The sequence below is a fragment of the Corylus avellana genome, chromosome ca4 (assembly GCF_901000735.1).
Source record: "Corylus avellana chromosome ca4, CavTom2PMs-1.0".
NCBI classification, from domain to species: Eukaryota; Viridiplantae; Streptophyta; class Magnoliopsida; order Fagales; family Betulaceae; genus Corylus; species Corylus avellana.
In genome coordinates, this window is record NC_081544.1 from 8,351,870 (window position 1) to 8,377,034 (window position 25,165).

Consider the following 25,165-nt stretch of genomic DNA (forward strand, 5'->3'; position numbering starts at 1 on the left):
AATTAACCAAAACTAAAGGATTAACACATGTAAGTTAAGGGCTAAAAATATGAATATTTTAGTACTTAACAGTGAAGGTCAATAAAAGACCAAATGTTTGGACCAACAAAGGGCCAAGTCGACCACATCACGCGCGCCATGCGCCGGTTAGGTTCGGTGCGCGATCTGATAACCGCCAAAGTGGGCTCATTTTCTTTTTATTTTTGGCCCAAGTCAGCCCTTTTTATGTTTTGGCCCTAACCAACCCTAGCCCATTGTCGACCCTTTTGAAGTTTGGCTCATTGTCAGCCCTGGCCCATCATCGGCCCCTTTTGGATTTTGGTCTGTCGTCAGCATCTTTTGAAGTTTGGCTCATTGTCAGCCTTGGCCCGTTATCGGCCCCTTTTTAGAGCTTAGCCCATTGTCGGCCCTTTTGAATTTGCATTCACCAGCCACCTGTCACCGTCACTAACAGCTCGCCAGCCTTTATCTCCTCCGGTAGTCGTCACCATCTACGGCCCGTTCCCCGCCTCCGCCACCGCCGTCATCATTGTTTCTGATTTCAAACTCAAGGTTGTAGAATATTCCACCTTGAGTTTGAGGAGGATGTTAGAATATATGAAAAATATAATATATTTTTCATATATTCCATAATTAGGTTGATATTGAAATATTCTTTATTTATGGGTTGATTATAATCAAATATTGAGATTATAATCAGATTAGGGAGATTTGATTACTATATTTGTATGTAGACTCTACCCTATAAATAGGGACCTTTATGTTGTAGACAAATTAAATTAATGAGCACAATATAGTTCTGAGTGGTAGAAGTAGGTGTCTAACACCGAACCTGTAACGACCCAGGGAAAAGAGCTAGCTACATCTGAACTATTACCCTTAGCACCCATGACTATCTTTATAAATTACTCACTCTATGTGGGCTTTTTCTCATCTTCCTTATAGAGAATTGGGGTGTTACAAACTCGACCTCCTAAATTCCTGACGTCCTCGTCAGGGCCACGCCATGCAGTGTTCTAGTACCACATGACCTGGCGTTACTAGGTGGTTTTGATACTACTTATAACGACCTAGGGAAAAGCGCTAGCTACATCTACGCTATTACCCCAACAGGACTAGTCAATTTGGAACTTCCTTAGAATTCATTATAAAGGCCAATTTCACCTAGTAACTAGGCAACGTGGGACTTAGCACCCATGACTATCTTTATAAACTACTCACTCTATGTGGACTTCTTCTCATCTTCCCAATATGGGACCGAGGTGTTGCACAACCGTCTGTAATTCTTTGTGTTCCTTTTTCTATATTGCTTCCACCATATTTCCACATCATCATTATTTTAACATTACCTATTAAAAATTTTAATATGACATATTATTAACGTGAATAAAGAACATTTTTATCAAATTTTTATACATTGTCCTAAAAAGGTTTAGAGCAAAAAACTGTTAAGGATCTCTTCAAAAGTTAAAAAAAAAATTAAAAGGATTTTTTGTTTTTGCTGTCATGGTAAGATGTCATATTTTTAATATGTAATATTTTTCAAGGGACATAAATTTCCTCCAAATTGGTTTGGAGGAAATTTCTTTCAACCTAGTCTAATAAGTGTCAAGTGTTACATCTCACATTTTTTTTAATATTTTAATAGTCATTTATTGTCATTTTATTAATCTATGAACCCAAACATTAGTTTTTTAGAAACCCAAAAAGTTGAATGACACTTGTTACTTATTAGAGTAGGTTCAAGGAAATTTTCTTCAAACCAATTTGGAAGAAGTTTGTGTCCTTTTTGAAGTAAATTTGATGTAAGAAATGAATTTCACATAAGTTAATAATAGACCCCACAAATCTAATAATTAATTTATTTATTTTTATAGAAAAATATAATATATATATATATATATATATATATATATATATATATATGAAGAACCAGTCATATCTTTTATTTATATGATTTCGATTTATTTGAGTGCAAATAGCCACCGCATTCCTCAAAAGAAATTATGACGTATTTGTATTTTTTGGACGAATAAAATTATGATCTCTCGTACATACCAGTCAAATCATCCCAAACCCATCTGCTTGGAGAGTGACGCGTGGTAAAAGCGTACACAGACAAGGATTTAGGAGTAAATTTACTTTATGGGTAAACAATTATTTTATAAATAAAAAGTGCGAATTATGTTTAATGAAAAACATAACTAAATAAGTGGATAGCCTCTGGTTAGGAAAAAACAAAACAAGCACACTTCTAATTTATAATATTTTATCTTTTCCTTATTTTTTTTGAATATTTTATTTTCTAATAATTACAATGGTTTGGCCAGTTCTGCAAGTTTTGGGCTGAATGAGTTTTCTTTTAAGAGAAAACATTTTATCAGGACCATTCTGATAACACCTATTTTACAGCTTTCAATCAATAACCGACACATAAGCAAAAATATAAAAAGTGCACAAAAATAAGTTTAACCAAAATACACTAGATTTTTTGGTGATAAAATCCTTAAAAGGTTAACTTTCTTATAACGACCCCGATGGACAAGTCAATTAACTAGTAATTGATCCCAGTTCGTCTCCCAGCCCTATCCCTAATGAGACAAGACTCAGGGATTTTAACCTCATAGATGAGACACCTCAGCGGAAGACTTTCTAAACTATATGAATAAAGAGCATTATATACACAACCACACATTCATACACTAGAGTACACAAAATACCTCATAATATAAAGATAACCATCAATGTACCGGTCATCAAATCATCATCAAATAAGGTTACAATCTATAATATAATTGTCTTAACAAAAGATCAACAGATTAAATCCTAAGTTTAAGTGAAGCTAAGAAAATAACAATCTCGATCATATCTGCTCGGGTGGTTCCTCCATTAGTCCACATAGAGTGTAATCAAACTGGATCCAAGTCCTCAAAAATTACTCGAATCAGGTCCTACGCAATCACCCACGTCTACTCCCAATGCATCTTCCTCTAAGATAGCTAAACTGCGCAAGTATTCGTAATGGAAGGGGGAAAAACATAAAATAAAGGGGTAAGTCTAAAGACTTAGTGAATGTTAACGCATATAATGCCCATGCCAGTTTTTGTAATGAACTTTGGTTTTTGTAAAGTATGCAATAGTTCCATCATGACAATTTATCATAAGTGTGATATAGATATAAAGTAACAGTCATAGTTCAACAGTATGGTCAACCCTCTCCTTCTCATATAGTAAGCCCATAGCCATTATACTTCACGTACTGGTGTACCGTACCATTTCATACGATGCAACTTATCTTGTCTGTATTTTACATGCATGCTTTTACAAATCTCACTTTGTTAACATATTTAGCACAAAGTTTTTCTCAAAAATGCTAGAGTTCATGTGCAACAAGTATAGATTGTGAGAGTTGCAAACATGCATGTTTTGGTACACAAAATAGACGTGCAGTCATGAAAAATAACAGTAAGCATTGTGTGAGTTAAAACTCACCTGGGTCGATTAAATCCTTCGAGTATTCCTTTCACAAGTTCGGGTCCTCTAAATCTGTGGAAAACCTTCTATTAGTCCTAGGTCTAACTAAAAAAACCTTAGAGCATGAAAACAAGAGTTATTGGACGGCCGACCAAAATAGCGTTCCTTGTAATGCTTCTGACTGTACGTTTGGGCTTGATGTCGTACGTCAGCCCAAAACGTTTAAGGTAGAACCTTATTTTGTCCATTTTTTCTCATATCCTCCCAAATCGATTTCTAAGGCTAGCAAAAGCTTTCTAAGACTACCTATCTTAAAACAATGCTTTAATGCAATAGAAAACATAATGGATCGCTAAACCCAACTCTAAACAACATCAAAGATATAATATGTCTAAAGCTCAAACCAACGTCTAAGCTACTCTAGAAAGCATTAAAAGAGTATAACAACTTAGAAAGAAAAAGTTAGGTGCAGAGGGTTACCTTCAAGAAGCAACCTTCAAGAAAGCATCTCTCCTTCTCTACAAAACACATAATCTCACAAGAACACTCTCACAAAAGGGAATCTGGGAGCTTGGGGTGAGTTTGAACGAGAAAAGGGCGAGGGTAGGTTTAGTATTTATAGAGGAGAAAAGCTGGAGATGCTCACCAACTCTTCTAAAAAGTAGCGAACGTCCGGTACTATTAGGGCATACATCCGATACTGCTTACACAGCGGTCCAAAGGTTGTAACGTACGTCCAGGTATTAACCAGAGGTTTTCCAAAAAGTAGTGTACGTTAGGTGGTCCCATATTGTACGTCCTTGTATTATTGACAGAGTACGGCATACTATTGATAGCGTACGTACGGTGGTCTCTATGCATACATCATCTACTAAAAACAGGAGCGTACGTCCTCCAACCCTAGCGTACATCCGGTTAGAAAGTCCAAATTCCCAAAATGCCCCTCTAGTAATCCTTAGTGACCCGAAACCCAAATTAACCCTCTAATTAAGCAACCTGAGCGTAATTAATTATTTGGGTTACTACACTTCTACCTCTAGATTTTAGTTTTGAATCCAAAAATGAGTTTTGAGACATTCGAAACGGGTTTTGGAGCATTAAAAATGAGTTTTAGGGCATTAGAAACGGATTTTGAGGCATTAAAAACCGGTTTTAGGGCATTAGAAACTGGTTTGAGGCATTAGAAATGAGTTTTGAAGCGAGTCACGGCCGGGCAGACCCGTGGGTTCGACAAGACCCACGGCGTGGGTCTATGGGTCCAGGTAGACCCATGTGTGGGTCTCGCCAAACCCACGACGTGGGTTGGGCCAGACCCACACTATGGGTTTGGCTTGGATCTTGCTGACTACAGTTTTTTTTTTTCTCTGATTTGGTGTGATTGTTCTTACTTTTATTTTTTGCATTTTTCTTAAATTTATGATGTGTCACATAGTAATTGAAGACTGTAAAAGGAGTGTTATCTAGATGGACCTGATAGTAGGGACTCTCTTTCTTTAAACTATTTTATATGCTCATTATTTTAAATTATAACTTATCCCAAAAATTTAAATTTATAAAAAAAAAAAAAAAAAAATGTAATCCTTTCATTAATACTTTAAGACTCACCTTCATGTGTGAGCTCAAACTTAAAAAAATTTAATCATTTAATTAATACTTTAACACTCACCTTCACGTGTGATGCAACATGACTTGGTGCGCTACAGCGAAGAACATCAATAAGTAACGGGATAAATAATTCTAGATCTTAAGTCTATCAATAATCTGAGAATTCTTCTCAAAATATAGAGTCTATCTATGATTTCAAGACAAAATATGAAGAAAACTCACCTATGAGTAATTCTTATTCAATAAAATTCAATAAAGAACATAAACTGATAAACAAGAGGCTAAACCTAATAAAATAATGAAATAAAGACTTCCAAAACCCTAATCGTATTAAAACAATGAAATAAAGTCGGTTTAACCTAATCAAAAGGCGGAAACATAGCATAAGGCCCCGTGTACGATCGATCGCAAGGACAAGGGCGATCGATCGCACAACTAGAGGCCTAGTGCGCATAAGTGTCCCCGCGTGCTCTCGATCGCAAGCACGCGGGCGCTTGATCGCACTTCCAGGGGCTCTATGATTTGCATCATTCTCCCCTTGTTGGAGAGAATTCGCCATCGAATTCGACTGGTTCTTTCCACAACCCTTTGGATGTCCAGTCAGCTCATTTCATTCTCCTCTTCTCAAAATCACAACAATGCCACACCCCATAAAAAAACATGATGGTTCTAATCATTAGTAGACTGCGACGATGATGTTGAATGCCCGCACCTCACCTTGCCATGTAGACTTGCCATGCTTTTCTCGTGCCCTGTCTTTCCCATTTGCCATGAAAAATCTTCAAATAACTAGCAACGACCCTGTCAATTTTTGATAGAACATTCCCCGCCGCAATATAGATCTCATCACAAATTTGGTTAGAAGAATTTTACAAAATAGCATCTACCCCGATGAAATCAACATAATTAATTGGTTTAACACTCAAATCAAAGGCTTTATCCTCGGGGCTCTTATCAAGCACATGATGTGTAGAATTGTCATAAAAAATTGTAAAACTATCTGAAAGATTTACCTCTTCCAAGGGTTCCTCTTCTTCATGAAAAATTGCAATACTCTCTTAAAGGTTTATCTCTTCCACTTGTTCCCCCAATTCTTGAAGTTCTTTAGGGCTCTCGTTGTGGAGTGGATGATTAGGAAGTTTAGACCCCGACATCAACTCAAGTTGAGGTTGAATATCTCGCAATGGTGGCACCTCTTTTGGTAATTCTGCTCGTAACACGTCGACAAATCTCCCCAACAGCTTCGTTATCAGTCCCGATACCACTTCCTTAATGCCCCTTTCCTTGTCCGTCAACTCTTGCTTTGCTACAAAGGATTGACCATCCCCTTGTGAAGGTTTTGGCTCCGCCCCTTGGCTAGGTAGTAATGATCTGATTTTACCAAACATAAAGCTGTACATGTTCTCTGTTTCATCATGGATAGCAGCTTTATCATATTTCCATAGCTTTCCCAACAATAGGTGACACGTCTCCATGTCGACCACATCACACCAAACAATATTCTTATACTTAGCTCCAATGGAAAAGGATAGTAGACAACGTTTAGAAACCGTTAACTCGTTTCCTTTCGTGAACCATTCCAACCGATAGAGAGTAGGATGTCTCTTGGTCTCAAGCTCCAACTTGCGAGCTGCTTCCTCCGAGACTATATTCTAGCAGCTTTATCATATTTCCATGGCTTTCCCAACAATAGGTGACACGTCTCCATGTCGACCACATCACACTAAACAATATCCCTATACTTAGCTCCAATGAAAAAGGACACTAGACAACGTTTAGAAATCGTTACCTCATTTCCTTTCGAGAACCATTCCAACCAATAGGGAGTAGGATGTTTCTTGGTCTCAAGCCCCAACTTGCAAGCTGCTTCCTCCGATACTATATTCTCATGACTCCTTGGATCAATGACAAGCTTGACCCCCTTGCCTCCCATGTTGCATATAGTTTGAAATTGTCGACATGTACGTTTAATGTATCGGGACACCGAATGACACTTTATCTCCGCCCCCTCCTTAGGCACCATCTCCACCATCTTTCTTAGGTACTTTTTGTGGAAATTTTCTATTTTTTTTTGTTACCATGAACTATTTGGGTTGCAAGCAACCTTGGAATTCCGGTGTATGGGGTTTGAATCTACTCACCCGCTAATTGGCATGAGCTTGCGCAAGGTGCTGACGTTCCCGCGTTCGGCGCTCCGCAAACAGGCTTCTAGATTCATTCCCATTGTGACTACACCAGTCGGATACTTGGGGTAGTGACGTCTTCAATTTGATCCCTCATAGCTCTGAGTCGATCCTCCGTGTGTTGCTAACGTTCAGCGATAGATTTGCCTCTGCCTTCGCGAATAGCGGTCTTGGTTGGCGACAACAATCGTTCGGCCCACCGCCATGTGCCGTAAACGAATTGCCGATTGCTCCTTACGTGCTGCCTCTGTGCGCACGTGCACCACATTCATGTCTGCACAACGATCATTGACTGATACCAACTGATGCAGTGTCACTTGGTGGGTTGAAGCGAAGAATATCAATAAGGAACGGAATAAATAATTCTAAATTTTGAGTTTATCTATGATTTCAAAAAAAAAAAACATATGAAGAAAACTCACCTATAAGTAATTTTTAGGGGAAACTTCACTAAGGACCCCAAACTTCCACCCGTTTTGAAATACCCCCCTTGAACTTTAAAATTTCTCAATTTAGTCCCCTAAACTTTCAATTGCTTTCAATTTGGACCCGTCCGTCAAATTTTAAATGTCACATGACATTTATACCCCTGACTTTTGTATAAAATTTCAACTTCTAAAACGTTTTTTTTATTTAAAAAAAACGAAAATCAAAGATATTTTGGTCTTTTTTTGAATTTTTAACGACTAAAATTAACGGAATGGTCCAAATTTAGAGCAATTAAAAGTTCAGAGGACTAAATTGAGAGATTTTGAAGTTCAGTGGGGGTATTTCAAAACGGGTGAAAGTTTGGGGGTCCTTAGTGAAGTTTCCCCTAATTTTTATTCAACAAAATTCAATAAACAACATAAATGAATAAACTAGAGGCTATAAACATGTATTTATAGCCCCAAGACTCCTAAACCTAATAAAATATGACATAAATACCCCCAAAACCCAAAATCTAATAAAATAATGAAATAAAGACTCTCAAAACCCTAATCCTATTAAAACAATGAAATAAAGTTGGTTTAACCTAATTAAAACGTGAAAACATAGCATAATGCCCCTTGTGCAATCGATCGTAGGCACAACGGCGATTGACCGCACAACCTAGCGCTTGATCGCACTTCCAGGGGCTATGCGATCTACATCATGTGAGCTCAAACTTTCTTTTAATGTATGAAGCCCAACATGTAAAATATTTAATTTAAATTGGAGATTAATTGACGTGAGTTAGAGTTCCAACTCATGACTTTTGGTTCTAATATCATATTAAATTATCACTTCTCCCAAAATCATAAACAGATAGGAATAAATGAATTTAATTACTTAATTAAATTACAATGCTTCCCTTCACATATGGTCTCAAAGTCCCTTTTAAGAGATGCGGTTCAACACGTAGAATATTTAATTTTTTTTTTTTTGAAATAGAATATTTAATTTAAATAAGAAGTAAATGATGGAGACACAGTTTAAACTCAAGACCTCAGCACTTATACGATATTAAATCACCACTTGTCTTAAAAGCTTATACTTATAGAAATAAAAGAATTTAATCATTTAATTAATACTTTAACAATTCATTTTCATATTTCCCTTAGTTGTCACAAACCAAACATTAATAAAAAGAAGCTAGTTGAACTATTACTTCTCTGTACTTTCCATTTCTCATTTCCTTTCTTTACTTTGAGTTTGTCATCAAAAGAAAAACTACTAAGTTCTTGCTATACCATTAATTCATGTCAGAAATATTGTACACATAGAATAAATTATTTGGTACCTCTGATGCACCAAATACAGAATTTACTAATGCACCAAATACAGAATTTAATGTAGTCGTTCCACGTGCCTTTGCTATTGAGTCTTCAACATTCTTTTCCGGCCAGGTGATAGAGTAAGCTAGTATAGTACTTACTATACCCGCAATCTAGGTGGCTCATCACTCAGGAAAACCAGAGAAAAAGCTTGTATATACAATACAAAGAGCATATGTTCATGGTATTTAGAAACTCAGCAAAAACACACAATCGTGTCTTATCCATGACCGTAACCTTAAAAACATTTGACAATCATGTTCTCTCAATACATCAAACCTTAAGGATTTAAAAAACATTCAAAACAAAATATTTTAAAAATCATCCATCAAATCATGTAATGAATTTCATCAATGCACACGCAAGGTTTATGCTATCTTGAGAAACATACCTCAAAGACATGCAAGTCAAGCAATTGTTTTTTTTTTTTTGAAAATAAATGAGGGGGTGCAACACGAGGACTTCCCAGGAGGTCACTCATCCTAGTACTACTCTCGCCCAAGCATGCTTAATTGCGAAATTCTGATGGGATCCAGTGCATTAGTCCTGATATGATCGCACCCGAGTCAAGCAACGTTAGTGAACTCACCTGGTCCACAATGCATAATGAAGTACACAATCCCATGAGTTTCAAAATTATCAAAACAAGGTTTTAGAGAATTTCAAAATCATACAACAAATCAATGTTTCTATAAAGTCGACATGAATGATCACAAAAACAATGAATCAAAGGAGAAGTTTATTGAAAATCAATTGGGCACCAAATCCTCACAGAAATCTCATTGTGGCATTTTATCACACATGTGGCGTGCATTAAAAAAAGCATGTAAAGTAAAATCAAGTGAAATCTTGCAAAATTTCCTCAATACATGCTCAAAACATGGCAAACCAGCAGTCCCAAATCATTAAACCAATGAGAGATGCATGTATCATGAAATACCAATAAATCTGAAACCCAGGATCATGAACTCGAGAGGAAATAAAAAACTCGAACCATGGAATGAGTGAAAATCATGGAGGAATGAGCATTGATGAAGAACACCAATGTCTATGGATGACTATTCGGACACAAGTACGAGTTGTCAGGTCACCAGTGCCCAAAGAACCTAATAAACAGCTCAATTTCTCACCAAAAAAATTATCTTTCCTCATTACAATGCCCTCAACATCATGCTTAGATGAGTGTCAAGTACATCAACACATCAATGGTCAAATATGAAAGCTATTACACAACAATTTTATACATGTGTAAATAATGAGATGACACTTTCAAGTCCTTTGGCAAACACAGCCACACGGTCCATGCGCGGCCCTAAACAAACAGATGGAATCTCAACCAAATTATGAATCATAAGACACATCAATCAATCAACAGATATATGCACATACAATCCATCAACATCATTTATTTCCCATGACGAAATCATGCACACATGTAGTCAAGGCACCATTCATACAAGACAATTGAGAAAATAAGGATTTACAACACTCACTCACTAAAACCTTCCTTTTCATTTTCCCGTTTTCTCCCCCTTTTTTTTTTTTTTGTTTTTTTCTTTTTTTTAATACTTCTTTTTTCTTCCTCTAAACCAGAAAACAATTGCAAAAAGGAAACATGCAAGACTTGCTTGGCTTCTAATCACCCATTTAGTTAAATGCAAGGACAGATATCCATATGTTTGGTCAAGTTATTGCATCGAAAGTAAAACTATATGCTAAGTAATATTAAAATTTATAATTAGGGTTGAATGATTAATACACTAACTACATATTATAACCAGAATACCAGACAAAAATACTTAGGGTTAGAATGTTGCAAACTTACCCCAACTTGAGAGACGTGCCGTCGATGTGTTGGTCTTGGGGATCCAGGGGAACAGCTGAGCTGCAAATATTGGTTATATTACCTTTGTCATAATGTTAAACAAATTCTCCATCTGCTGAAAAGAGACATTTTCAACAGTTGAGAAAGTAGGAAAACGAAGAAAAAGAAAGAAATTCATGACCTGATACCTCTTTTAGTCTCTGGTTATCCTCCATCAGTTAGACTCCCTGCATTTAAAGGGACAGCAACAAACAGAACTTACAACCCAGCAACAACCTCAAAAAAACTAAAGGTAGGGCCAACCTCAGGCACCTACAACACATCACAAGAGAACAAAACCAACAACATAGAAACCCAAAGAGTAAAACATTTTTTAGAAATACCCCATAACATAAAATTGTTTCTATTAGTGAGTGATCAAGGGCGAAAGCCATATAGGGAACACACTGAGTATAACTTGCAAAGCAATGTCTTGGAACAAGCTCGAAATATTTCTGCTTCTTTTAGAAATAACCTCAAATTCCTCTTTTTCCAAAATCAGATAAACGTTAGCTTTGTGACAGTCCTTTCCCAGTGCTTGAGCAAACCACTGCGCATACAAATACCTTGGCAAAAGGAAGACAAATTTCTTTGTATCCCAGAATTGTCGTCATGATTTGATTTGATTTGATTTTTTTAAAAAAAAAAAAAATTGGATGAGTGAGCATTATTTTACTAATCAAACAATCAGTCTACAACACACAGTCCAGACTTAACTGGAACTTGGCTGCGTAATTGTTAAGTGTGGAGCAATTTGTAGAAGAAGGTTATTTTCTTGTGTTTGAAGATTTATCATGTTATCTGTATAAAAACAAAACCAAGCAGGAATTGTTATTTTCTTCTGCATTATTTCTAACAGTAATAACCTGCTGCTCAACAAAACTCTACACCTCTACCAAACAAATTCGGAAATTCCTACTTACAAAAACCAACTGCTTGACATCACAGCAGCTCAGACACCTACCAACTACCATTTACTCAAACGATTTCCTACACTCTGAAACCACCTCCTACAGCAAACAACTACATAGACATTTACAGACTTCCTCACACAATCTGATAAACAGCTTTAGTTACAAAGGATTCGATCTTGAAACCGCCCATCTACAACACAGATGCTTAGTTATTGTTAATTTCTTGAATTTCCCAGCACCCATTACTCGAGTCCTGATTTCCCAATAAATTCAATTGAGAATCCGCTTCTCTAGTTTCACCACATTACCATGCCTTATTTCATTAATTTGCTTGCAAATGTGATCAACTACAGCCCCAAAAGCTAATTTACACAAGATTACTCTTAAGCTTTTGCCTTTGAGAGATTATCTATCACACATCTTCTTAATACTTATTCCAGATTCTCTTATCGAAACTACACTAAAAAAAAGAGATGATCCCTTCCTTCTATACACCCTCTGCAGAAAGAGCATAACGTGTCTCTTCAATGACCCCAGCCAATTTAGCAATCTCTCCCCAGTAGTCAAGCTGTTTTTGATTGCAAGCCACAAGAATGTCTTAGAATAGTTAGAGAAAACCATACCAATTTTCACCATTTAACTTCAACATGCTTCTTTCTAAGAACATCCCATGTTTCAATACTCGAATAAATTCCTTAGAAATTACTCATATATATAGGTTTCTCAATTTCAGTTCTTTCTACCAAATCCAGCTTGCTTTGTATTCTAACCAGCTCTTCCAATCTTGCCGGAGGCCAAAACCATTCTCTACCTACCTTTTTGTTGAAATATATATAAAATACTAAAATATGAAAGAAAAAGAAAATAGAGCGGAAGCAGAGCGAAACATGTGGGCTACATCTTGTATATTCAATGTATCAAACAATATTACATAACTCTCTAAAGTAGTGACCAAGAAACCCAAAAGTAGACCTAAATTAATTAAGGAAGAGAATAAACCTTATAAGGAAATATAATTACAGAGAACAAAAATATTCTAACATAAAGAGAAATAAGTTGTTAAAGAAAATATTAATAAACCTAATTTAGAAAATATAAAATATTCAAACATTAAAAAGAAAATAAAGCGGAAGCGGAGAGAAACGTATGGGCTACATCTTATATATTCAATGTATTAAACAATATTACATAACTCTCTATTTATAGAGAGACAATGAGTAGTGACCAAGAAACCTTAAAGTAGACCTAAATTAATTAAGGAAGAGAATAAAACTTACAAGGAAATATAATTACGGAGAATAAAAATATTCTAACATGAAGAGAAATAACTTGTTAAGGAAAATATTAATAAACCTAATTTAGAAAATATAAAATATTCCAACACTTTTAAAACACTTTCCAGCAGGTTAGCATTAACTGAATTTCCTACATCATACACTGCTCCACCAATATTCCACCCCCTACACCGAAGATGTATACTAAGTGACTTGAAGATGTTGTGTATTTTGGTTTTTCAAGAGTTATTTTACACACGGTAATCTGACCTCTTGATTTTCATACGTGTTTTACTGTTTAAATCTTCCTTAAGGATGCTTAGTTGTTTATCTATGAAAAACATGATTTGTTAAATTGTTCTTTATATAAATGAATCTTACCTGAGAGCATGAGGATTTTTTGATAAGTAAAAATTTTATATATCAAAAGCGCAGAGGGGCGCAACCCATATACACGGGAAGTATAAATAAAGAGCGCCTAAGAGGGAGAGAAATGAAAGAGGAAGTCAGAAAAATTAATTACTAAAGGAGCTAGCCAAGCGGCCGTCCAAGAGTAAAGAGTAAAAAAGAAAAGATGAGTCAGTTCCTCTATAGTCCTAGTAGAGTTTTCAAAACATCTAGCATTTCTTTCAATCCATATACACCACATAAGACATAGAGGGATTATCTTCCATACTAGCGCGCTTCGAGCACGACCTCCCGACCACCAGCAACAGAACAAATCCCTCACTCTGCAAGGCATAACCCACTGCAACCCAAACCGACTGAAAGTAGTGTGCCAAAGAGTTCTTGTGGTTTCGCAATGGAGAAGAAGATGATCTACTGACTCTCCTGACTTTTTGCACATGCAACACGACTCCACCAACACAAGGTTCCTCTTACGCAGATTATCATGAGTCAAAATTTTGCCTAGGGCCGCGGTCCACCCGAAAAAAGCCACTCGCAAAGGCACCTTAGTGCGCCAAATACTCTTCCAAGGAAACACCTCCTGGTCAAAATTAGACAAGGCCTTGAAGAGCGACTTAACCTCGAACTTGCCTTTCCTAGACAAGGCCCAGCAAATACGATCCACCTTACCTACATAGATCTTGCACGAGTACAACCGACCAAAAAAAGGAGCAACCAAATCCATCTCCCAATCCTGAACGGGTCGCACAAAAATGACATTCCACTCTACAACCCCACTCCTCCAAGTAAAATTATCCTTCACCCAAGCTTCTTTGTGTCTAGCGATGCTGAACAAAGATAGGAAGTCTTGCTTCAAAGGATTTTCCCCACACCAAATATCATGCCAGAAACGAACTTTCGAACGCACCCCTACCTCAAAACGACAACCTTTGGCAAAGGAACTACAACCTTGACGAATATGCTTCCATACACCCACACCATGAGAACCCGAAACCTCCTTCGTGCACCACCCACCTTCATGGTCTTCGTACTTGGCTTTGATAACCTTGCACCAAAGAGCCTCACTCTCATTCGCATATCTCCAAAGCCATTTTCCCAAAAGAGCTTGATTAAACTGATGCAACTTTCGAATACCAAGACCACCATAATGCAAGGGACGACAAACTTGATCCCACTTTACAAGATGCAACTTAGCCTCATCTCCCATTCCTCCCCACAAGAAATCTCTTTGGACTTTCTCAAGCCTTTTAGCTACACTCATGGGAATCGGAAACAAAGACAAGAAGTAAGTCGGCAAATTAGACAACGTACTCTTGATGAGAGTTAAACAGCCTCTTTTAGAGAGGTACATCCTCTTCCAACCTGCCATTTGACGCTCCATCTTCTCAATCACATCATTCCACATAACCGTGTCCTTATACGACGCCCCAAGAGGGAGACCCAAATACTTCATGGGCAAATCGGCAACATTACACCCAAGGATATTAGCTAATACCCCAATGTTCTCCACCTCTCCAATAGCCACAATTTTAGACTTTCCAAGATTAACTCTCAAGCCCAAAACAGCTTCAAAACATAAAAGAATGAGACGCACATACCGGATTTGCTCGAGAGAAGCTTCACAAAAAATCAAGGTATCATCAGCAAATAAGGAGTGAGAGACCTCCAATTCCGAGACAACCCTATCTCCCACCGAGAAGCCTGTCAAAAGTCCTTGGTCAACCGTAGCATTCACCATTTTACTCAAGGCCTCCATAACAAGCACAAAAAGTAACGAAGAGAGGGGATCCCCTTGCCGAATTCCCCTCAAACTGCTAAAGAACCCTTCCGGAGAGCCATTCACTAGAATGGAAAATCTTACCGACGTAATACACCACTCTATCCAAGCCTTCCACCTCTCCCCAAAACCACACCTATGCAGCAAGTACAAAATAAAGTCCCAATTTACATGGTCGTACGCCTTTTCCAGGTCCAACTTACAAATAACACCTGGCACCCCTTGCTTCATGCGACTATCCACACATTCGTTTGCAATAAGAACCGAATCTAGGATTTGTCGGCCCCCTATGAAAGCATTTTGAGAGTTAGAAATAACCTTACCCAGGACAGTTCTCAACCTAAAGGCAAGAACCTTAGAAACAATTTTGTACACCCCTCCCACCAAACTTATGGGCCGAAAATCCTTCATCTCCACCGCATCCGCCTTTTTCGGTATCAAGGAAATGAAAGTAGCATTCAAGCTCTTCACCAACTGCCGTCTGCGATGGAACTCATCAAAAACCGCCATAACGTCTTGTTTAACAACACCCCAACAAGCTTGAAAAAAAGCCATGGAGAACCCATCTGGACCCGGAGCCTTATTACCATCCATACCTTTTATCACCTCCCAAACCTCCTTTTCCTCAAACTTTCTTTCCAACCACCTACAATCCTCCTCATCAATAGACAAAAAAGGCTGGTTGTCCATTCTAGGCCGCCATGAACTTTGCTCCGAGTATAAATTTTGATAATACTGCACCATGTGATCTTTAACCTCAACTGGATCATCGGTTAAGACACCATTAACACGAAGCACTTCCACACGATTGTACCTGCGATGAGAATTCGCCATCTTGTGAAAGAAATGAGTATTTCGGTCCCCCTCCTTGAGCCACAAAGTTCTCGATTTCTGGTGCCAGTGAATCTCTTCACACAACAAAGTGTTCTCCAAAACTTTCAACATATCCGCCTTTCGAGTCTTCTCCTCCTGATCTAACCCTCTCGACTTTGCCAAATCATCCAACTCTTGGATACCTCCCATCAACTCCTCCTTTTTCCTCCCAATATCGCCAAACACCTCCTCATTCCATTTTTTTAAATCCATTTTGAGGGATTTCAATTTATTAGCTAACACATAGCTAGGTAGACCCTCGAAAGAATAAGATCCCAACCAAGAGCGAACCTTGTCGAGAAAACCTTCGGCTTGAGCCACATGTTCTCAAATTTGAAATACTTTTTACCTCCGCAATGAACCCCACAATCCAGAGAAATAGGGAAATGATCGGAGAACATGCGTTGAAGTCTTCTTTGTGACACTACTGGAAAATGATCTTCCCATTCCGAGGAAAGCAAGAACCGATCTATTCTAGACCAGGTCTCATTTTCTTGATTATTGGACCAAGTAAATTGTCCCCCCCATCATCGGAAAGTCCACCAAATTGTTCTCCGAAATGAAGTCCGAAAAGTCCATCATGTCCCCAAAGTAATAAGAAGCACTAGAGCGCTCACTAGGGAATCGAACAATATTAAAATCCCCACCAAAACACCAAGGAACCTCCCACACATTCATCAAACCAGCCAACTCTTCCCAAAGGACCCTCCTCTCCACATCCTCATTCGGACCATAAACCCCTCCAAACGCCCAAACCTAGTTGTCCTCCACATTTTGAAAAGAGCGTGCTAGGGTGAACTGCCCCACACACTCCTCCTTACTCTCCACCACCCTCCTATCCCACATCATTAACATCCCCCCCGACAAACCATTAGACCCTTTATACTTCCACCCTACATGTTGACCACCCCAAAGACTGTGAACCACCTCCCGGGAAATAGTCTCCATCTTGGTCTCAATCAAACAAACTATATCTGCTTTCCACTTCTTCAAAAGACCCCTAATACGCAACATTTTTTTAAGGGCATTCAACCTTCTCACGTTCCATGCTACGATGTTGAGCTTCATGATCCACCAATTCGACCCTTCCCACGACCCCTACCTTGCATAGAGATCGTATGGCCCCTGTCAACTAGAATAGCACTTCCTGAAAAGTCCCCCAAATCAGAGTCATACTGCTTCCTGGCATCTTCAATAGAATTGAACAAAGCTGCCAACTCCTCCTTCCCCTCATCTGAAATACCAATTTTTGGGCAAAAATTGAGACAGCTTTCAACTACCCATTTAGGAGAACACTTTCCTGATCCTAATTCCTCCAATCCGATTGTTGCTGAGATACTGTCCTCCTCCCTATTTGACCCAATCCCAAATCCAATTTCTTTGTCCACTATGAACCGACTGAAACAGATTCGTAGCCTCCCCCCGACATACCCCTGTCAACATCCCAGAGTTCCGACGAGATGAAAAGGCCACCGAAGACTGATCTGAGGCAGAACCTGTGTCCTCACCTGCATCGCCTATCTCCACAAAGCACTCCGGCGAGCCCCCACCAGCATCTCCAGTCTCCATACGGCGCTCCGGCACACTCTGTGTGTTCTCCGGCGAGAATGGTGTCTCCGGCACCTTCTGGATAGTTCCCGACCACGACCCTAGAATTCCTTTCGCCTGCCTAGAAGCCGAAGAAGAGGCTTCTAGCGAGCCCATCAATGCAGCTTTCCACCTCCGCGGCCCACGTTTCCTCCTCCTATAAGTCACCATCGCTTTTTCTTTTCTGGTGGGCTGTGCCTCTCTCGCCAGACTTATAGAATCCTTGCCACCAGTGTCGACAACCGCCTTGGAAACTTCTTCAGCCGCTGACCCAACTCCCCTGATCTCTGATGCGACCTTTGCGACTACCGACGATGGAATTACCGACCTATCTACATCAGGACGCAAGCCATACGTGAATTTCTCCTTCTTCGTCGATGCCATCTCTTCTAAGCAAGCTGCTCCTAATGGACCATCATGACCTGGGTTATTAAAACCCATACCCAAGCCCACCGCTCCTTTAGGTTTAAAAACCGAAGTCTTCTTCACCCTCCACCATTTTTTGGGCTTTATAAGTTTCCTTTTCAGCCCAGACCCACCCGCTGGGTTTTTGTCTCCCTGCCCAGGCCCAAGCCCACTGCCCTCCATAGTCTTGAGCGCCATGTTGATATGCGACAACCCCACGTCATAGTCTTGTTGCAGATGCTTCAACAGCTCCGTAACTTTGAGGAGCTCGAGACTTACCTTGGAGTAGGTCTGCCCAGCAGCATGGTGCCCCTTCCTCCCCTATCCTGTCATGCGATCAGAAGCAGTCATCGAGACCTGCAACATCGCAGGTGTTTGTGAGTTACTCGCCGAAGCTCTAAACGAACACCCCCTGCGACCATCATCCATCTCGCCTTGTCTTCTAAACTCTGCAAATGCTTGGACGTAACTCACCGGACATACAATCCTCGTCGGAATCACTCCGGGATCGCCGCGAGCCCTCTCCGAGTCAAGGGTCTTCGTCGAAACCACAGCTTTCCTGCCAAATTCATAGGTTTTCTGTCCCATATGACCAGAAGCAGTTTTCGGCCACCTCTGCACCTTTTCGAACTGTTTCTGGCCGTAATTACAGCCATCCTTAGTTTGCTTCGACGATAGTCTCACTGCCTCCGTGTAGCTCCTGTGTCCCTTGACCTCCTTATCACTCTTTTCTCCCCTGAACACACCATGCTCACTGATCACTTGAGGTTCACGTAGAGAAGAGTTTGCCACTCTCATCTCCTCACTGAAACAATCCCACCCTATCCCACGCCTACCCTCTGGAGTGATGATCGAGCCACACCTTCTTCTTCCATCAAATTCCTCCACCGTCAGAAAACAACCATGCCTATTAGCACACTTCTAAGCAATTATTTTGGGATACCCAGCTCTTGACTGATCCCAAAAGACTTATGAGTTATCCATTGCTATCAACTCTTTCACAATTCACACCACCCAAGCTAGCTCATCTTTCTTCAAGAAAATGGACCTTCTAAGTCTTTTGCTCCTCTAAAAAATCCTCACCCCTGATGCCCGTACCTTAATCAGCACTTCAAACTCCTTGGATTCCACCGACCACCTCCTCGAGTCTGCCATGTTACAGCCTAAACTGACCCCAGACCACTCCCACGCACCACCCATGCGCCGACACAAGGCAGGAATGGATGAGAGAGAAGAGAGAAAAGTAGAACTATCAACCAGTGAGTTTTACCCTTTGGATGCAACTCATTGCACCGTTTAAAATGATAAAATGATAACTTTATATTCCAGAATGACAAAATAGTTAAATGACTATAATATAGTGTTTTTAATCACTCATTCCATGATTTTTTAACAATGGGTTAGGTGTAATAAATAAAAGTTACCACCTTTGAATGTTTTAAACGATATATGAGGATGGATTCGGTTAATATGTGAATTAATGATGTGTTTGTGTTCTAGAACTTCTGTAATTAGGTAAAAGCTAAGTGGTTGCATGAAACTGGGGATTTAGGTTCCTGGGTTTATAGTTGCAGTCCTAGGAGAATGGGCATTCGACCCTCTAGAGAAGAACGTTCGACCATGCCTAAAAATGGTTAATTACGGTTTTAATGACATATTAGGGTTTCAACCACATGATTAGAATTTTATGTGCAAAGATTATGACTTTTAGTGTCTTTGTGTCTATATTATAGTGTAATTTGCAATGACGGTATGCAGCAATATACAGAGCATCAGTATTATGCTACATGTCCCTCAAAATAGCGTTAACCCTATTGAAAATGGGTTAAGGGCTCGAATAGGCCATACAGAGGAAAGCTGTGATCAATACTATAATCTATTTATTATGCATGTTTCTCCCTGTATGTATAAGAAATTAGTTACCGAAATTATAACTATTTAACTTTAACAACTTTAACAGATACAACACAAGCCATGACATGATTGATGAAAATTAGAAATTGCTACTTAAGGCTCATTACATAGCTAACTTCGTGATAATTTAATTACTAAGCTGTGGACTTACGCAGTTACTTTTCACTGTGAAACACGTCGGTGTTTTGCATATTAATAGGTTTACCAGATTTTAGAATGGAGTATTTTGCTAGGCTGGAGATGCTAAGTGAATGACTCATTAGGTTAGTGGATTTTACTAACTGCCTAGGCAGTTACAGTTAACATTTTTAACCAATAACCGCTAACTATAACCACCTTTCACCCCTAGTTGGATGCTAAGTGAAGGACTTATTAGGTTACATTTTCTTAGTATAGTTAGAAGTTATTAATTGTTCATGGTTACATTTTAATTGTAAGCTATGTGTTTATATTCAAGGATAGATGATGAATTGCCAAAAGATATTTAGTGTTAAATTAGATCATTTTTATTTCGTTTCCCGCTATATGATATACTCTAATAAGTTAGTGTTCAAGGTAATAACATCCGTTAATTACCAATTAATTTGAATTGAGGCATTGCCCTAAGTTAATTAAATAAATTGATTAATTTTGGGGCGTTGAGTATGAAGGTGTTTTACATTAATATTCTATATTTTTTCAAAATTATAATAATTGCATGAAATGTTGTAAAAGATTTGCAGTCTGAAACATTACCTTCAGCTCAAAGGCACTGACCTTTTCTCGAAAGCTTTCATCCTGAAACATGTAAAACCTTCTCATGTCAACAGAAATTTCAGTGCTCCATTATAATGCTAGCAAACAGAAACAACAAACCTTTTCATTTGAAACGCGGATCAAGCCTACTTGGAGAAGTTGCTCTAATTTATATAGTTCATCTATATTCAAAAGTTGGAGCTCGTCTCCCTTCATCTTTCTGTAAGGCATGTAATCATTTTAACGTTAATTTAATGTGTAAGGTGCATGTCGTCGTTACAGTAACAACTTGATAAATCAATGTCGTTACAATACCTCAGTTCATGAGTCTTCTCCACAATTTCATTGCTCAACAAGATGGAGGTACTGTACGTTGTCAAGCTAAAAGGGGACAAAGAGTAGCAATTCATGAAGATTTTTAGTATATGCTCTGTATGCAAGCACTTTTATCATAGAAATAGTTGCTAAATTATCTAGGCATTTCTTACCTTTTATTAGTAAGATTTTTAGTAGTTTGTTCTCAAGGTTGTTCAAAAAAATGCATCTAGCTTTCATAGTATGGTACCACTTTCTTTTATATATACGTAAGTTTCAAAGATTTTCATTAAAATTTCAGATAACAGTTTAATAACAATCTTGAATCATGTTTCCTTATGACAATGATACAGCTATACCTGCATTAACATTTATGTATAAATTAAGGAAATAAGACTGCAAAATAATGTAAATAATGTAAACCCATAAGTTTAGAGGTATAAATCAACTATTTGAAGAAACTTTTAAGATTTTTATTGTTAATTAATCATAATATAAAATCACAAAGGGGAGGGTATTACGTTGTCGATAATGTGTGGTGTCCCACATCGCCTCGGTATGGAGATGTAGATGAACTTATATTTATACTTGCACCCTTCATGACAACAACGCGTTTTAAAGTCGTGATGGTCATGATCTTAGCAAACTTCGCAGTTAAGCAAGCTTATGCGAGAATAGGACAAGGATGAGTGAACTCTTGGAAAGTCTAATTCGGAGGAGTCAAAAGCGGACAATATTGTGTCATTGGGAGTGGGGCGTTACATAATGTGTTTGTATTATGAAAGGGATTGTAAGGAATGAAGGGAAGCCACTTTTTTGGAAGTATCAAGTGCATATTTGTTATGCAGATGACCTAATTATATTATATAAGGGGAATGTTCCCTAATAAAGGAGTGCCTAATTATCTAGTATGATTGATACTGTTAAGGATTAATTACTGGATATTTTGGGCTACAATGTACATTCATTCCCTATTAGGTAGCTTGGCTCATGTTTCTCTCCTCGACACTTGAGAAGTGTGACTATAAAGACTTTTGTGAAAAAGATAGTAGATGGGGCTAGGAGCTGCGTTGGAGAGTTTCGTCCTTAGTGATCATATTACAATTCTTGAATTCTATTTTTGTATTCTATTCAAACCTTTTGGTTCTCTTTATTCATGCTCGGGTCGTAAGTGCCACTTCCCGTTCCGGATCAGTAGTGGACCAACATGAGCATGAATTTTGTGTTGGGATTACTAAGGATTTAACGAGATAATGAGTCCACTTTTGTTGTGGTTGACCGGTTTTCTTAGATGACTCACCATATTGCATGCAAGAAAACTTCCGGTGAATGTAGCTGAATTATATTTTCAGGAGGTGTATTGATTTCATAGATTGCCATTGTTCATTGTTTCTAATCGGGAGAGACATGGGGTTTCTTAGCCATTTTTGGAGATGTTTGCGGAAATTGTCCAACAAAAAGCTTGATTTTGGTAGTGCCTATCATCTTCAAACCGAACGGCAAACGGAGGGTGTTAACTGCTCGTTTGGGGTACTTGCTTAGGTGCATGGGATCAATAATTATTTCAGCTTGAGTTCATTAACAGTTAGTCTACAAATAGGAGCATCGGTTTTTGTCCTTTCTATATTGTCTACGGGACTAACCCTTGTGGATTGTTAAATTTAGCACCTATTCCTAATTTGAAGCAAGTGAATGCTAAAGCGGAAGATTTCTTTTTACTCGGGTTTAGGAAGTTCACAAGGTTGTGGCTAAGCACAAAGCCATTGCTGAACATAAGAGATGTGCTATAGAATTTGAGGAAGGTGATTTTGTCTGGGTTGCCTTGACCAAAGACTTAGAAGATTGGAATGTTGGACATTATTGAGAAGATCAACTAAAATGCGTACCGGTTGAAAGTTCTAGGCCATACCAAGATGTCCGACAAGTTCAATGTCAAAAATGTTGACCCGTACACGGGAGACTCATCCTATAAGCATTCAAATTTGAGGGCAAATTCTCTCCAACTCAGAGAGGATTATGTGGATTAGACTAGCTTGAATTCATGAAGAAAACAGGAGAAGACGTGCATGTTCGAATGAGCCCGCTGATTGGTTTTAGGACAAACTTCCAAGGAGTATTGGTCAATCTAGTTGGTATCAATTGATGGATGGTCTAGCTTGTTCGACCAAGTGCTACAAGTTACATCAATGCAAGATGTTCGGTTGATACCTTGTCAAAGTTCGTTAAACTGCGAACTTTCATCACAAGGTTCCGTTCGAAGGGGACTATTGTTTTTTCATATGCGAGTTGGTAGTTTCGTTTTATGTTTCCTTCCTAGTTGGGTTTGGACTTGTCTTTTTATATAAGTTGGCTAGTTGGCTTAGATGGCTTAGATCACAACTTATGGTCGGGTTTGGTTTCTTCTACCGACCACTAATGGTTGTGTCGGTAACCCTTTCAAGTTTCGTTCCGTTTATGGAACGTTGCCATATTTAACTACCTCCATTGGCTGTATCAGTTCGTTTGATGGGTCGGGGCATTTATTTGACCAATTTCCGACCGTTTTTAGGATGACTTTGTTGCCTTTGTTTTTTATTTTCTTGTAATTCTCCTTTCCCTCCCCCCACATTGAATAGAAAAAAAAGCATATATATACTCTCTATTAATTTATGAAGATATCCTTATAGAAATGCTGTCAACAGAGGGAAAATGCAAAAAATACAGAGATCGCTAGGCATTAGAGCAAGAATTGAAACACCTAATTGAAGTTTTACAATAAATATATGCAAGTTTATAATATGGGGAAAAGAAAATAAAAATAATAAGCAACGAAAATTTTTCGATTTAATGTGTCATAGTACAGAGATATTTATTTAAGGTGTCATAGTACAAAGATATTTATTTGATGTGTCATAGACTCTTAGTGCATTTATTTCAATCCGTCTGGTTTGTTCAGCAGCTGGCTCTCACAGAAAAATGGTGAATCCATATGTATGAATAAAACGATCTAAAGGCATACGCAATAACATATTTATCTATAAGTAGAAAAAGGCATTTCTATAAGTGGAAATATGCGTGAGACAGAGAGAGAGAGAAACCCTAGAGAGAGAGACAGAGAGGAGCTTTCCAGAAGCAGAAACGACAGAGCGTCTAAGAAAGTCACTTGCCTTGCCATCGTCTCGTATCAGATCAAACCAGTAACTTGGATTCAGCAGATCTTCTGCAAGTGTTCTACTCATCATCATCCTAAACCATTTCTGTAAATGAAAAAAGGAAAAAGAAACATGAGTTTTGCTTAGAAAAATACAAATATCCGGTTTTTTTTTTTTTTTTTTTGCCAAATTTAGCCAAACCCTGGCCTACCATCTTGCAACTTGCTTTCATTGTCTGGTTTTGTTTCTTTTTTTCGCTAACTGTATGTTTGACAAGGCCACCAATGGTTTTCTCCTAAAGAGAAAGAAAGAGAATGTACGGGAAAACTAGCTTCGCCTAGACAATAAATTTTTATGGATAAGGATCCCTTGCCATTGGATAGAATTTCTATTTTTTAAAATTTTGTGAATTTATACTTTTATTTATATAAAAAAATTTAAAAGAAAAAGGTTATTTATGAAAAAGATGATATATTATTGATGTAAATTAAGTATATTTTTATTAGGGACATAAATTTCCACCAAACCACTTTGGAACAAATAAATATTCACTAACCCATTTAAAATAATGTCAAGTGTCTATAAATATTTAAAAGGCACATTAAATTTAGTATAAGTTAGTAAACTGTTATTAATGAGGTTAAGAATTTAATGTGACTTTTAAATGTTTACAAACACTTGCCACTATTTTAAATGAGTTAAAAGATATTTCCTTAGATGATTTGAAGAAAATTTCTGTCATTTTATTTGATTCTTATATTTTAAGGATAAATGTAAAATCGGTATTCGTGATTGGCGTAAATTACAAATAATTTCATGCTGTATTAAAAATAATTTATAAGTCTTCAAAGTTGGACAAAGTAACAGTTTATTCCTTAAAATCAATTTTCGTCGTTACTTAGTAAATTAA

The 25,165-nt window shown here is 38.1% G+C and overlaps 1 protein-coding gene and 1 pseudogene across 4 annotated transcripts in view; both read right to left on the minus strand.

The window, feature by feature from the left end:
* LOC132177005 (MADS-box protein JOINTLESS-like) overlaps positions 1-24,577 on the minus strand; it is a 26,589-nt gene extending 2,012 nt beyond the window's left edge. Inside the window, exons 1-8 of one of the 4 annotated variants that reach the window (XM_059589189.1) lie at positions 24,467-24,577; positions 24,271-24,360; positions 21,125-21,190; positions 20,930-21,029; positions 20,810-20,851; positions 11,072-11,110; positions 10,884-10,943; positions 2,709-3,004 (exon numbers count right to left, since the gene is read on the minus strand). In XM_059589189.1, coding sequence (XP_059445172.1) covers positions 11,102-11,110; positions 20,810-20,851; positions 20,930-21,029; positions 21,125-21,190; positions 24,271-24,278 — 225 coding nt within the window. In that variant the 5' untranslated portion in view covers positions 24,279-24,360; positions 24,467-24,577 and the 3' untranslated portion in view covers positions 2,709-3,004; positions 10,884-10,943; positions 11,072-11,101. The other 3 variants (XM_059589190.1, XM_059589188.1, XM_059589191.1) reach the window with 3 other exon arrangements.
* Positions 9,503-9,621, minus strand: LOC132180125 (5S ribosomal RNA; annotated as a pseudogene).
* Positions 24,578-25,165: the final 588 nt, after the last annotated feature.